Source organism: Amphiprion ocellaris, chromosome 1 (genome assembly GCF_022539595.1).
Source record: "Amphiprion ocellaris isolate individual 3 ecotype Okinawa chromosome 1, ASM2253959v1, whole genome shotgun sequence".
Classification (NCBI taxonomy): Eukaryota; Metazoa; Chordata; class Actinopteri; family Pomacentridae; genus Amphiprion; species Amphiprion ocellaris.
In genome coordinates, this window is record NC_072766.1 from 3361549 (window position 1) to 3377317 (window position 15769).

General features: G+C 40.0%; 1 protein-coding gene across 3 annotated transcripts in view; it reads left to right on the forward strand.

The window, feature by feature from the left end:
- The window catches only part of fbn1 (fibrillin 1), a 77196-nt gene that overhangs the window by 21761 nt on the left and 39666 nt on the right, over positions 1-15769 (forward strand). For all 3 annotated transcript variants that reach the window (XM_023265944.3, XM_055011265.1, XM_055011270.1), the window contains 17 exons: positions 121-273; positions 349-468; positions 559-684; positions 1522-1644; positions 2612-2734; positions 4593-4745; positions 5272-5325; positions 5415-5540; positions 6293-6418; positions 6504-6623; positions 8608-8745; positions 8957-9007; positions 9100-9225; positions 9316-9543; positions 9621-9746; positions 11446-11574; positions 12637-12762. In XM_023265944.3, the coding sequence (XP_023121712.2) occupies positions 121-273; positions 349-468; positions 559-684; positions 1522-1644; positions 2612-2734; positions 4593-4745; positions 5272-5325; positions 5415-5540; positions 6293-6418; positions 6504-6623; positions 8608-8745; positions 8957-9007; positions 9100-9225; positions 9316-9543; positions 9621-9746; positions 11446-11574; positions 12637-12762 (2148 nt within the window). The remainder of the gene's footprint in view (positions 1-120; positions 274-348; positions 469-558; positions 685-1521; positions 1645-2611; positions 2735-4592; positions 4746-5271; positions 5326-5414; positions 5541-6292; positions 6419-6503; positions 6624-8607; positions 8746-8956; positions 9008-9099; positions 9226-9315; positions 9544-9620; positions 9747-11445; positions 11575-12636; positions 12763-15769) is intronic.

Below are 15769 nucleotides of genomic sequence, written 5' to 3' on the forward strand. Positions count from 1 at the left end.
ACCAAGACGCAAAACCAAATTTCTTTCAGTCCGTCTAGTCCCAAATGAAGCAGATGTGGATATTTCAACATATAATTTCATGATTTATCGATGATAAATGTTTGCGATTGCTTCCTTCAGGCCCTGGTGTCATACAAACCCAGAATATCACCAACATGTGCCAGGCCTACCGCAACCTGTGCCTGAATGGCAGGTGCATCCCCATGCCGTTCAGCGGATATCGCTGTGAGTGCAACATGGGCTTCAAGCTGGACGAAAGGGGAGAGTGTATCGGTAAGTATGGAGAGATTAAAGGAAAAGTTTCCTTAAAGCTGAAGGAGGTTCTTGAGCTTCGTGTTTGCTCTGCAGACGATGACGAATGTGAGAGAAGTCCTTGTGCGCATGGAGAATGTGTGAACACCCCTGGCTCTTACATCTGTCAGTGTCCTGCTGGATTCCAGTCCACTGCCACCAGGACGGAGTGCCGAGGTTACACATGCACACCCACATGCACAGACACACATCTCTTGACAGTGTTTATGTATTTATTGTGCTGTCTGCGTCTTTTTTATTTGCCAGACCTGGATGAGTGTGTGGCCAACGGTCGGATCTGCAACAACGGCCGCTGTGTGAACACTGAAGGCAGCTTCCACTGTGTCTGCAACGCTGGATTTGAAATTTCACTAGATGGCAAGAACTGTCAAGGTCGGTCAAGTTCTGACATCTGGCTTTATAGAGGAGAGAGATATTAAAAGGGTATTTTCTTTAATACCAAAGTACATGTAATGTTTATGTCTACTGGACCGTGAATCTATTGGTGATTTAATAGCGATGCCTGTTGGAGGCATATACCATAATAAGAGGGACTTTAAATGATCGTAGCTTGTGGCTTTGTGTGTTTCAGCTCATTAACTATAAAATAAGTAGATTTTATTTTACTGCCAACCTTTTTCTATATAACTTTATATGTTGGTACTTGATTCTGTAGCGGGAATTAATTTATTTCCATTCTTTCAGAAAACTCACAGATCTTGACAATTTGTGTTAGATGGGTCATCCGTTAAAGGAAACTTTTTTTGACTTTAAGAAGCCAGAACGTTTTGACATATCATGAGAGCCATGATTCAAATGGGACTATGGCCCCTGTTCATTGGTCGCCCTCTCAACCTGTTTGGTGCCCTCTTAACCACATTACTGACATATTGGAATGTGTGACAAGTTTTGAAAATGCTTCGAGATATTTAAAAAATCTAAATTGTTAGTCTGAATTCTCCTAAATTCCTGTTTGTCGTCCGTATTACTGATGCTTTCATGCGCTTAATAGTGTTTTGAAGTAATTTCTCCATTCATCCTTTAACTGCTCAGTATATTTTGATTTAAACAAGCAAGTTTTGCAGCTGTCTGGTTGTCAGAATAGAGGTTAACCACACTGTAAAGTATTTGAAAATAGTATCTTGTGGATTAAACCATGCAAAACCACCAGTTTGTGCCTTTAACAGGTTATCTTTACTAAATCAATCTGTCATTTCTGTTCATCCACAGACCAGGACGAGTGTCTGATCAGGAACATGTGCCTCAATGGACTGTGTATCAATGAAGACGGCAGCTTTAAATGCATCTGTAAACCGGGATTCCTGCTCGACACCAGTGGACGCATGTGTGTAGGTGGGTTTGTCTGCAAGGCCACAAAGTCTGCTGGCTACATTAGCAGAATACATTTCAAGACACTTTTGACTTGCATTTTCAGCTAGCTTGGAAGGTGGCTGCTTCTCTGGCATGTTAGTAATTCTGTTATGCGAGTCTTAGCAGCGCAGGGCAAAAATTCCCCTAAAAGCCTTGGAAAAATCCCTTAGCATCCTGGCAGGCCAACTGGATGTGGGGATAGTTGGGGCCCGCCTGTTTAAGATTCTTGCAGACAGCCTTCTCCAAACTTGTCTGAGAAAAGAGATCTGCCTTCTATTGAACAACATACTACAATAGACAACAACTGATCAATTATTTTCCCGTATATTGCACCATTATTATCATACAGAACCTTAAATGGGCTCCATCTGCCCTCAACTACATGCTTATAAGATTTCTCTGCAATGCTATTGTGGGAAAATCTGTCCACAGATGCGATGCTGGTAAATATTTACCACCTAACTAGCCAAAAAAAAGCCCCGTACAGAACAGCCTTTCGCCGTTTTGCTCCACGTGGCTCCAATGGCAGACGTTTGATCTCAGAGACACCGGCCTGGTGAAGTCAGAGCAGAATAAATAAACAGGAGGTCAGGGTGTGGGTGAAGCGCGCTAATGTATGCAGTCATTAATGAAATGTGTAGTCTAAAGGGGCCCTGGGGCCTCATTGTTTCCCTCACATACCCAAACAGAACGCACACTGGAGATAAACACAGTTATATCACTGTTCACTTAGTTATCACTATTATTGTGAGGGGGTAAAGAGGAAGGGGAGGAAGGTTTTTGTAGTTGAGGTCATAGAACTGAGAAGATGCAGCAGTTTCGGTTGAATTTTTTAATGATTTATGTACTTTAATAACCACGGAAATGTATTTTAATGATTTCCAGCCTCTTACCTTTCATTTTCTGAAGATAACGTGTGAATGAATGATGTTCCTGTATCTGTTTCCAGACATTGATGAGTGTGAGACTTCAGGAATATGTATGAACGGCCACTGCGTCAACACGGAGGGCTCCTTCCGCTGTGAGTGTATGGCCGGGATGGCAGTGGGCCTGGATGGACGGGTCTGTGTTGGTAAGTACATGTAGTTTGTTTTTAAGTGTTTTTTCGATACGATCCCACACCAATCTTAGTTCAAAGGTAGCAACCGCTTCAGCTGGCACCCTGTATTTGTACCAAGTGTTTCAGACTTCTCTTAAAGATTCTGTTCCCACACACAGAAGGTAAAAAAATGGTTCTTTTAATTTTTACTGTCTTTCTTCCTGAAGTTAACCTTCTCAACCTCAAGGCGTTGCAGGCATTTTTTGTCACATTTACTCACTTCCACCTATCTATGGAAGCATGACTCGAAGTAGAGAGAACTCCAAACTATATTTTGTGCATAGATGTTTATTTTTTTTAGTCACAGTAAAATCAGCCACAGCTTCTTGTTTTTCTGTTTTTTACAGAATGTGAAAAAATGTCTTTGATGAAATATCCCAATTTTTAGCTTAGATTTGCTTGTTTTTTCCAGATGTAACTCAAAGTGATGCATAATTTGTGCAAGGACCGTCAGAAATTCAATGATTCAGAGACTACTTTGGGAAAACCTTGGCTCCCACAGCTATCACCGGTTTCGAGATGGGTCAATATATAATTAAGGAACTTTTGAAGTCCATGGAATATATCTTGCATGCATTTTTATTTAAAGTTAAAAAAAATAATGTTTTTTTATGTTCATTATGATCATGTCATTACAAATTCCATAATTAATTGTTGTGGAAACAATTACTTATTAATAAAAAAATTATACTGGATATCACTAAAATGTCAACTAAATAACCATCCGAATTTAACAACAACCACCTTCTAATTAGCTAAACAATAATAAAATGAGCTGATTCAGAAATGGTTTTAATTGTGTTCTTTTTATTAAGTTGAGATAATCATGACAGGTGTTTCTTTTTGGCAACATATCAAATTTTATATGGAAAATAACAAATTGTATCTGTGTCTGAGAAATCACTTTCAACTAAGTTCCCCATTACAAAAACATCTCTCCAGGAAGTGTGTTAATTCCAGATCACATGACCTGCTCCACATGATGTCATTTCCTCCTGAAGAAAAGACTGGCCAGACTCCAAGACTTTCTGACTTATTTAATATAAAGTAGTCAACAGGTTTACTACAATATCTTTAGAAATAAGTTTCAATTTCAACTCAACTCAATTGTATATATAATATTTAGAGCAATCTTTGTGTAAAAATACCATGTGGTGTTTGGTTATAGGCGGCCATGTTGATTTTAGACCTGAAAACAGCAAAAATGTCAACTATGACACAAAAAGTCCTGCAATTATATGTTGACCCAAATCACATGAATGTGATCAATGTATTCAGCACAGACTAGATGACCGAAGTGAGAACAAGCAAACTGTCAAAATATTTGTCCCATTTTTTTTCAAAGATTGTCCATTTCTGCCAAAGTACTGAATGAGATAAAGTAGAGAATAATCTCATCATAATAAACTTTATCAGCAGCTCATCCTGTTAACCTGCTGCAGCCACATGCTCACTGTCATTGAGTACAAATAAATGTTTTCCTGCCTTCTTGCGCTGCAGTCCTGTGGAGTGGCACCGAGCAGATCTGGTCATGCCTTTATTTTCAACATTCTGGCATTTCCCCGAATGACAATTCTTTGCGTATTGTGTGGGAAGTGTTGAAATGCTGTTGTTGGGTCTGGGTGAGCGTTCGTCAGTGCAGGAGAATGCCTCAAATCCCTGGATGTTATGGAGAGAGAAGAACCATTTGTTTTGCCAGTGTTGTTGTTTACCCGAGCTGCTGACTCCTGCCTTCTTTTCTCTCTCTTTTCGGTCTGTCTCTCCTGCCTCCTTCCACATGTCTGTTTCTCACACGCTGACAAACTGTTTGTGTTGTTTTGTACCAAAACAGACACACATATGCGCAGTTCGTGTTATGGCGGCTACAAGCGAGGGCAGTGTGTTAGGCCTCTGTTTGGAGCCGTGACCAAGTCGGAGTGCTGCTGCGCCAGCACCGAGTACGCCTACGGAGAGCCCTGCCAACCCTGCCCGCCGCAAAGCTCTGGTACGGAGATTCAAGTCCATCCACCCATTACACTTATAGAGCCGCCTCCCGCTGCTCCACACACACAGACACGCACTTAACTCAAAACACACCTGTCAAAGTCAGGATGAGCACATGAAGCACTGACACACTGGCTTGGATTTAATAAATGACAGAATAAAAAGCGGTCGTGAAGTCAAGTTGTTTGACAGAGACGCCCACTGTTAGGAATCATACACACACACACACACACACACACACACACACACACACACACACACACACGTCATCCAGTCACTTCTCATTAGTGTTGCCAATTAAAGTTTCTGTATCAAAAGACGCCAAAGCTGCACCACATTAAGAGACGGTTTTATATACATCTCGTCTAAATGAGAAAGCATGTAAATGGATAATGACATGGTATTAAATGTCTTGCTTTGAGAATTTCTTGGATTTTGGCAAATGTGATATTTTCCCCCCAAACGCTGTTATTTCTCCTTTTATCAGCCAAACTGTGCTGTTTTTCTGTGCGTGTGCTGTGTTGCAGCTGAGTTCCTGGCTCTGTGTCCCAACGGTCCTGGCATCACCGGTGACCAAAGAGGTAACGTAGAAACCAGACAGGGCAGCTTAAGTCAGTTATTGCTTTGAGTTTTTATTTCCTATTCAACAGGTTATTCTTTGCCTCGTCAGATATTAACGAATGTGCCCTCGACCCCGACATCTGCCAGAACGGAGTGTGTGAGAACATGCTGAGGACATACAAATGCACCTGCAATGAAGGCTTTGAGGTCGACCTGACAGGAAAGAACTGTATCGGTAGGTTCACGGCTCTGTCATATCCTTGTAAAACAGGCGTGTCAAACATGCGGCCCGTGGGCCAAAACCGGCCTGCCAGAGGGTCCAATCCTGCCCGTGGGATGACTTTGTGAGGTGTAAAAATGACAGAGAAGATATTAACTGTGAATTGTAAATTTGTTAAACCTTAAATTTAATTTCTAGACCATGACAAGTTGTTTTGATCATAAAGTAAAATACTAGATTGCTCATTGTCCTTTAGTCATTTTGCGTCTCATTTTTGTAATATTTTGCCTTGTTTTTATTGTTTTTTTGTCTGTTTTTGCCTGACTTTAGTCATTTTGATCATAAAGTAAATTACTGTCGTTCAGTTCCAGATAGCTGTGACTAAATGTTGTGTTCCTTTGTAGACACTCTGTCATCTGTAGGTTGTAATGTGTAAATGATAAACTGAGGCATAATGTTGTTGAAATTTAATTTATTTTTCTTAAGAAATTTCAGGTTGTTCATGATGTTTTGTAAAAAGATAACTCCTTAAATATGAACATTTTCAGAATGTACTTTTTTGCACTAAAACAAAGGGAAATATTTTGAGTTGTCATTTTTTATCGCCTATTATTCTGTGATTTTACTGGTCCGGCCCACTTGAGATCAAATTGGGCTGAATGTGGAACCTGAACTAAAATGAATTTGACACTCCTGTTGTAAAAGTGTGTAAAAACCCAGCGTCAGTAAAGTCATCATGTCTGTCTTTGTGTGTGTTTCCTCCTCAGACATCGACGAGTGCCTGATGAACAGGCTTCTGTGTGACAACGGCCTCTGCAGAAACACACCAGGAAGCTTCACCTGCCAGTGTCCCAAAGGATACCTGTTTGATCCGGAGACAGACGTCTGCGAAGGTCAGAGGCTTGTTCAGTCTGTCGTACGTTCATCATGTCATGTTCTGTATCATAGATCGTCAATTTGAGTTGTGTTTTCCCACAGATGTGGACGAATGTAAGTCCAACCCCTGCGTTAACGGAGATTGTATGAACAGCCAAGGCTCATTTGTGTGTTTGTGTTCGTTGGGCAGCTCTCTGGACAGCACCGGCCTGGAGTGTATAGGTGAGTCAGTGTCATGTTGTTTGTATCACCAAAGCAATACTCTAATGCTATGTGTCCACTAGATGTGTTTTTCCTGCATGTAAACGTGCTGCAGCTGAAAATGACCCGCTTGGTGGGCGTGAACTTAAAGCCAGTGGCTGGTGTTCAACTCCTGCTTCCTTCTTCTCCAACTATCCTGCCCCTGATTGGACGAATGCATCGACACAAGAGCTGTCTGCTCTTGGATTTCAAGCCAGACCAACATGGCAGCTTGGTTGCAAACTTTCTCCTTTATTACCCCAAACTGTTCAGCGAAAAGTACTTCTGAAAGCATGGGACAGCAGCTGAATCTGTCCTCGTTTTATTTCACTGACAGCTAGTTCAGACGTTTGACGAAAGTTTCGCGATGCGTCGGACCGCCGCACACCGCATCGAATTTGCATAAAGTAGAAGTCGATTCTACTTTATGCAAATGAACTGCGGGCCGCTCTGGGGAGACGCACCGGATCACAGCTTGAAACACACTGCAACCGGACCAGCATGCAATGCGGTGCCTTTCACATAGACAATGAATGCGGTGTGGAAAATTGCCGGATCTAGTGTACCTTAATTTGACACTGTTAAACTGTTAAATCACAGCTAAACCAAGCTTTTTAAAAATTTTTTGCTTTTTTTTTCTCCTGTCACATTTTTACTCACTGTGGGCTCTTACTTTGACTGCAGTATAAAATCCTGCACCTCTATGGAAACAGCACAACCATGGCTAGAAGTAGACAGTAGCAGTCAAAAGTTTGGACACACCTCATTCAGTGCTTTTTATTTGTTTGTGTTATTTTCTACATCGGAGATTAATACTGAAGATTAACTCTTTTTTGTTTACAACACAATTCCGTATGTATTAATCCACAATGTAGAAAATAATTAAATAAAAACCATTGAATGAAAAGATGCGTCCAAACTTTTTACTGATGGTGAACACACAGTTTAGCTGTAAAGTTCCTGAAGTTTTGTAATGTGACTATTACTCATAGTTGAGTCACTGATGGTGTTTTTGGTGCAGCAGAGTACAGATTTTTAAAAATTTTTTACAGAATGTGGTCACTGCAAATGATTTACTTTTGCCAAATTTTAAATGAGACAATTTAAGGCTTAAATTTGTTTAATCTTCAGAATGAAACCTCACATCACACATAATTAGTTCAAGAAAAGTCGGAAAGTTGAAAATACAACTTTTTTTTCTGTTTTTGTTCCTGGCTCTGATAAATGGTGCAATTTTGGTTATTTTAAAGAATTTAATACCCTTCAAACCCACCAGTGGCTTTGGGGGTTCAAAATGATGTCATTGCAGCAATTTCGTGGTTAAGTACATAAACTTCTTAAGCTCCAGACATTTTTTAAAGTTTCTAATCCAATCACAAATTCAGTCACTAATGGTTAAGAGACACTTGGGACAATTTTGACATTCAGCAAGTATTTGTGTCCCCAGAGTGAGATTTGAGATTTTTGAGGACGTTTTTTACTTTACTTTAGCTAGAAGGGTAAATTCTCACCTGTAGCTCGGGCCAAATTTAATGCAGCCAGAACGATGCAATAGCCATTCCAGTCATAGTGGTGGTAAGTGGTCACTTCATTAAGCGTTTCATGTACAGCAACCTTTGAGAAATGGTGGTGGATTGCATTTTAATAACAGATTAAACCTCCAGAGAAGAAAGTTTAAATAAGTTGGGAAAAACTCAGCCCAGAATGCTGCACATCACTGCCCCTATCGCTTTTTGGTGAAACATAACCAAAGCTTGGAACATTTGAATGAAACTAAGAAATGAAAGTAATGAAGACTGGAGGAGCTGGCTGTCTTTTCTAGGGCAAGTTGACTTTCATATTTTAGAACTTAAATGAAAGATGTACAAAACAAATGCAGGATTTTGCCATCAACTAATACTGGCATAGAGTAAGTACCAACCTGCCAGGTGTCATTTCTAACTATGATTCTTGTTTCATCAAACAGAGACAACTAAGAGCACCTGCTGGCTGAAGATAGTCAATAATCGGTGTGAGGTCAACATCAACGGAGCCACACTCAAGTCTCACTGCTGCGCCACGCTGGGTGAAGCCTGGAACAGCCCCTGTGCCAAATGTGAAAAAGGTGACCAGAATTTAATTTTATTGTATAAAACTTTACTGAAAGCCATGCTACTTGTCTTTTAATGCACTTTTAGGATCTTAATGTCTACTTTTATGTTGTATTTCTATGATTTTAATGTATGTCTACCTTTAAATCATTTTTGAATTGCCTTGTGTATGAATTGTGCTATACAAATAAACTTGCCTTTTGTATTTTTTGCCCTCTCTTTCAGATCCAATATGCAGTAAAGGTTATGCTCGAGTCAAAGGAAACCTCTGTGAAGGTAAAGGCTGCTTTGATGCCACGTGAACTAAGAAGTTTGAGTCAAATAACGCAAACTTGTCGTTGATCTGTTTCTTCTCTGCTGACTGTCAGATGTGGATGAGTGTCAAGTCTTTCCGGGAGTTTGCATCAATGGCAAATGCGTCAACACGCCAGGCTCCTTTTTCTGCCAGTGTCCTCCAGGAATGACTGTAGATGTCAGTGGCAGGACGTGTATCGGTAGGTTCTTTATGTGTCTCTGCTTTTATGTGCATTAAATGTTTGCAGAGTTCTTCAGAACCATGTGAAACGTTGCCGTGTGACTTCCAGACCTGCGTACGGAGCAGTGCTACCTCACCCATGAGGACGAGCGCTGTGGAGCTCCGATCCCCGGAAAGCACCGTGTCGACGCCTGCTGCTGCTCAGTTGGTGTGGCCTGGGGCCCTGAATGCGATGAATGTCCAGAAAAGGGAACCCAAGAATATGCCCAGCTCTGTCCTCGGGGCCCCGGATTCTCTCACAGGGGCGACTTCATCAACGGCAGACCCTTCCTCAAAGGTACTGAGTCGTTCGCACACTCACCTGTGTTGGTTCATCTCCAGCCTCTCACCCGTCTTTATCCCTCTGCTCTGCAGATATAAATGAATGCAGGATGATAAACAGTTTGTGCTCCAATGGGAGGTGCAGAAACACCATCGGCAGCTTCCGGTGTCGCTGTGATAACGGCTACGCTCTGGACTCTGACGAGAGGAACTGCACTGGTGAGTAGCACAGAAGGAATTAGCTGTTCAGTTCATCCACAAAGAAACAAACCATCAGTGCTTTAATGGTTAATTAACCTTAGGATTCATTTATCAAGAAAAGGTGTTAAAAATGTTCTGTTTTAGCTAGTTTGTGGGGTAAACTTATGAACAAGTCTGGACGACCATCTCAAAATGAGTACAAGCAGTTTAAGAAAATATACTTTAACAAAATGTGTTCTTGGGGTTTCTGAAGATCTTTATGAGCATAAGGTCTCCAACAAATACTAAACAGTAAGATATGAGATGTATTGACATGTAGCAGGTATTAGTTAAGTAAAACTTCATCCATTCATTTTCTTACATTGTTTTATGGTTTGGGATTTTTCATGTTGTGTGATTTATTTATTGTTTTGCCCTTATGGTATTGTGGGATGTCTGAAATGCTTCAATCAGGATATATTATGCCATTGTAATTTAAATATCTTTGAGTTTGGATAGAGATTGACTGATTGTTGGCCTAGCCGAGTATCAGAATCGATATTCAGTGTTTTTCAGATTACTGGTGTTTTTATGTTTTTTAACCAATTCCCAAGTAATAAATAACTTAAAAATATATTACTATGGCTCTGATGCAGCAGCTTCTGTTTATCTGTTGTCACCATGCTGTGGTCATGAGAAATGTCACTATCTGACCAGCTGCAGATTACCATTTAAACTGACTAAAAAATGTTCAAAAGTTCTCTTTTGAATAAACATAAATAGACAAAGACATTTGAGAGGTGGTGTTGTTCTAAATTTTGACACCGAGATTTTCATTTTTGCTTCAAATGTATATTGGTTTAAAATATTGGTTATCTGTCTCATTCATTACTAAATGTCAGTATCATCCCTGAAAAAAAACCATCAGTCAATCTGTAGTTTTGGGCGGTTTTGAGGGAGTTGTGGCTAAATTGTAATTTTATATTCAAAACACAATCATTGTATAACCAGTAACTGACAAATGAATTGGTAATAAAAATAATAATTTTCATACTTATGAGTGCAACATGCAGCAGTTTTAATAAACCTTATTATGGTTTTAAAGCTCAGAAGGATCAGGAACCAGTCTTTCACTATTTGTCAATAATGTAGCTGCAGACATCCATATAGCTTCTGTTTTTGACTGGAATGTTTGTTGAGCCAAAGCTACAACATGGTGTCTCTACAAGTCTCACCGTTCTTCACCAGTCCTCCTCTCTGAATCACTCTGTGAACACAAATTACAGTAAAGTGGTGTAAAGTCTTCGGCTACATTCAGCTCATTCAGTCTAATGGGAGTCTGGCAGCTTCAGACTTGTTGGAGCTGCTCCCCTGTTAGCTACATTACTGCTCTCCTGAAATGTCTTTATTCTGGAGTAATTTATAGGCTCCCAGTGATTAAATGGTATCTGGGACCTTTTAACCCCATATGAGTGAGATAAAGAAATCAGGCCTTAAGCTGTGGACTTTGGAGGAATCTGCTTGAAGAACTATGATCAACTAAATCATCCTTACATTCAGCTTTTAATCTCATTTTATAGCCTTTCTTTATAGTAGTGACCTTTAGTTATATATTTTATGCCTTTCATGCTGTGTTTACCCAGCACTTATACATCATGCCTTAGCTCTTTTTTCTGCAGATCCCGTCTTTATTACAGTAAATATAATAAATGAGTTGTGTTGCATTCCTTCCCTGTAGACATCGATGAGTGCCGCATCTCTCCGGACCTTTGTGGACAGGGCAGGTGTGTCAACACGCCGGGAGACTTTGAGTGCGAGTGTTTGGAAGGTTACGAAAGCGGCTTCATGATGATGAAAAACTGCATGGGTGAGTAATGAATCCTCACACGCTAAAAATGCAAACATTGAATCTCCTCTGCAGCTCCAGATGATCTGATTCAGTATCATGCGTGCACCGGCGACGCTTTTTCACATGAAATCATTTAGTCTGCGAGGACACGAGAGAGAAACTGGATCTCCTTAACGACTCTCCCGCACACCCTGTTAAAGTGGCAGTGTCTGAGAGCAGAGCGCTGTGCCGGCCAATGAAGGACGCCGCCACACAATCCCAGGCCTGAATCACAAGCCGGACATCGCCTCCACGCTCCCTCTTGGGCCATAAGCTCTGGATGAGGTGCTTCGGCTGAGACGCTAGACCTGGAACTCACTGTTTATGCGGATGATGTAATCTGAAATTTGTATATGCATGTGTGGGAAGGAGAGCTGAACTGACTCTCTTTAAACCCCTGTGGAATGTTGAAAGAGCCCAGTCTGGACAGCCCGGGTGTCGTCACAACCCCAAAACTGGTCCATAAAGTCTTAAAGATAATTGTTCTTTATTGCAATCTGTTCCTGACCTGCACGTGAGGGTCGCGCACGATCAGCAGCCCAACAAAACGATCCTAACGCTCTGCCATCTGTGAAAATACTTAATTCTGTATTTCTGCTCTGGGCTGCCTCGACGCCGTTTGATTAAATTCTTGGAAGAAATCAAGCACACAAAATGGGAGAGTCTCAATACTTTTTTTGGCCTAAAAGCTGCTGTTAGACCAAAATTGGCGAGACAACTTTACTTGCACGCTGGAAATAATGTGGGCAGTGTTGCAGTTATAAGCTGTTGGTAGCGACTGGGCTAACTGGCTAACCGAAATAACTAACAACTAAAAATATTATATGTTTTTTTAATACAATCTTAACATCGCTGCCAGGCATTGAGCTTTCATCACACAGTTATATAGACAACAAGCACTGCCAGTCCCACCATCTCTTCAAATCTGGCCTTTGAAATTATCCGTCGGGTGGTTTTCATTGGAAAATGCAAAGAGGTGAAGCATATATTTGCAGAGACTGAAGCCTAAAACTAAATATCTGTGTGCTTTTTCTCCGTCAGACATCGACGAGTGTGAGAGAAACCCTCTGCTGTGCCGTGGAGGTGATTGTGTAAACACCGAGGGCAGCTTCCAGTGTGTTTGCCCGGAAGGACACGAGATCGCCCCCGATGGGTCAGCCTGTCTCGGTGAGTGATGAGGACAGTCCTCCCCGAGTCTTTTTTTTTGTTTTTCTCCCTTCCTCGAGTGAGATCTGCGGTGGGATGAACTCTCTACTCCTTTTCCAGAGAGATGAAAGAAAGACAAAAGGAGTGAAAATGAGATTAGTGAGAGGAGATGTTGTCACAGAGCTGTGGATCATCCATCTGCCCCTGTTCCTTCCTCTGTGTGTGGGCTCAGCGCAGAGGGAGGGTTGTAGTCATGTCTGTTAATATGTGGGATATCTAGTGTTAGATAGATGGGCTGATACGAACCGTAGACCAGTGGGGGTGTCGGCATGTATGCTGACATGTGTGCACTAAAAAAAAGGGCGCATTTGGATCTCATCTAACAAGAAAAATCCTAGAAACAAAGAGCATTTTAGTGATGTTTTTTTACTTTTTATGGTTAAATCAATACCTCTATGGAAACAGCACAACCATGGCTGGAAGTAGACACAACTCAAACATGTCTTTTGTTCAGTAAAACAACATAAGAATGTCTTAAATCATAAAAAAGATGAACAAAAGTTGAATTTTATTGATGATTTATTCTACAAAAATTGATAAAAGTTGGAATCAGCATGTACAACATTAAAAATGGTGACTCTACACACCATAGATAATATGTCTATTACATTTTTAATTTGTTTATGTAATTGCTCCCTATCTTCTCTGTGTAGTTCAGCCTAATTTAGCCAAAAAGTTCTTGAATTTTTCTCATGTGACTGTTGGCCATAACTGAGTCAGGATGGCAGAGTTTTTATTTTTATTTTTTCCATAATCAAATTCGAGTAAACGGTTAAATTTTGGCCAATTTTTAAATGAGACGCGTAGAAAAAGTGATTTTGATGAATTATCAAGCTTAGATTTGGTCAGTTTTCCAGACAGAATTTAACTTTACAGACTAATAGTTCAAGGAGTGTTGGAAAGTTGAAAGCCCAATAATTTTTTTCTATGTATATTGTTTCTATCTCTAATAAATGATGCGTTTTTTGCCCATTTTTTGAAAGATAACATGCCTTTTAAATCTGTTGGAGGAATTTAGAGTTCAGAGAGTTAAGTCAAAAAAGAGATATTTTATTTGTTGTGCTTTTTTTTACTATTTGAACCTCAAATCCTGTCTCTGTGTTGGCGTTTTCTACAATTCTACAATTTAATTTAGCAGACACTTTTATCCAAAGTGACGTACATCTGAGAGTAGATACAAATTTAGCTGTGTTTTTATTTTGAAATTTCTGTATTTGGGATGCAGCATCCTTCAGAGGCCGACCTTTTATGTGTCGAGATTTCATTGGATAATTAACCAAGATTCAACCATCTGGTCGTGTATAAATAAATCGTTTTTTATATGTTCTGTAAAATGTCCTGATGAAGCCTCAGTGCTGAAACCTGTTGGCTAAATAACAAGCAGACGCTTCCAGTAAGTTAATTTTGTGTGACGTTTTTACAAGAACCAGAGAAGGGTTCGACCTTTTCTCTGATTCCTATAGTTTGACAACTCCCATGTTTAGTTTGTCGTACTGATTGAGCAGATTATACTTTGTTCACTTGGTGTCATTCTGATGACCTAATGCAGTGTGTGAAGCTTTCTGTCCATGATCTAATGCTCAGTCACTGCCCTTTAAGCGTATTTAATATTATATTTAAAGTATTAAAAACAACAAAAGCTTTCCTGCAAACTGTCCCCCACATCTCATCAGTCTTTATTATTTCTGTGAAATTCAGATGCTAGATAATATTAATGATAATAAACTTTACCTACAGCAGATTTCAGGCAGATGGGTGTAGCACAGAGGCCTCAGTGCCATCAGATGGAAACGCCGGTAATCACCATGAAGTTCTGCGTCCACCTATTTCTAATTAGACCCTGATTTCAATTCAGTTCCGTTTTATTTCTATGGTGTCAGTTCACAGCACAAGTCATCTCAGGTCACTTCATATAGTAAGGTCAAGACCCTACAATGTTATATTATTGAGAGAAACCTGATAATTCCCTCTGGGGAGCACTTTGGCGACAGTAGGAACAAGAAAACTGAGGATTTAATGAGAGGATTTGTGTGTTTAATCTGCTTGTATTAGGAAGGTGGTCAGTTAAAGAGTTTATGTGCACATGTAAGAGCTCTCTGGGGGCCTTTAAATTTGGGTGTAGAGCCTTAATACACTGCTGTAATTAATCGTTTAAGTCATTTTTAACCATAAATTCTAAAAATGATGGGTTCTAATTTCTCTAATGTCATCTGTAGTATTAAAGCAAATAAAAAACATTGTTTTTGGGATCGTTGGTCACACACAAGAAGAACTTGAAACATCTCACTTTACATTTTGTGAGCTTGAGATGTGCATATTTTTACCATTTGTTTTTATTTTGCTGACTAAATGGTTACTAGCAATTACTCAGGAAATGAATCAGCAGATTAGTGGATTATTAGAATAATTGTTGCAGCTGATGTTTAAGTGAATGTGACGTATTCTGTTTACTCCGTCCTGACTTATACGACCAAGGATTTAACTCTTTTTTTTCTTTTTCACTGCCTTGTCACATTTTTCACTAGGTTTGGCCTCATTTTTTCACTGCAGTATAAAGTCCTTCCCCTCTATGAAAACACAACTCTGTTTGGAATTAGAGAGTGTAAAAGTTATAATGACATACATCTGACAAAAGAAAGGAACAAATGTTGAATTTTTCAAATTTGATTTATTTTGCAAAAACTTAAAAAAGGTATTGGAATGTGGAGCATTCCTCCAAGTGCCCATAGCTGTTGCCATTACTGGAAAAAATGTGGAACTCTACGTGCTGAAGACAATTTAATTCTATACATTTCCATATGTCTATGTGCTCCGTGTAAACACTGCCTGCAGTTCAACCTTGGCCAGGCGAAAAATCTCTCAATTTTTACCGCGAGACTGTTGGTCACAGCTGAGCCATTAATTGCTTCACATTTATATTGAAAAATGCAGAATTTTTTGTTTTTTACAGAATCTGTGTAGGTTTAAT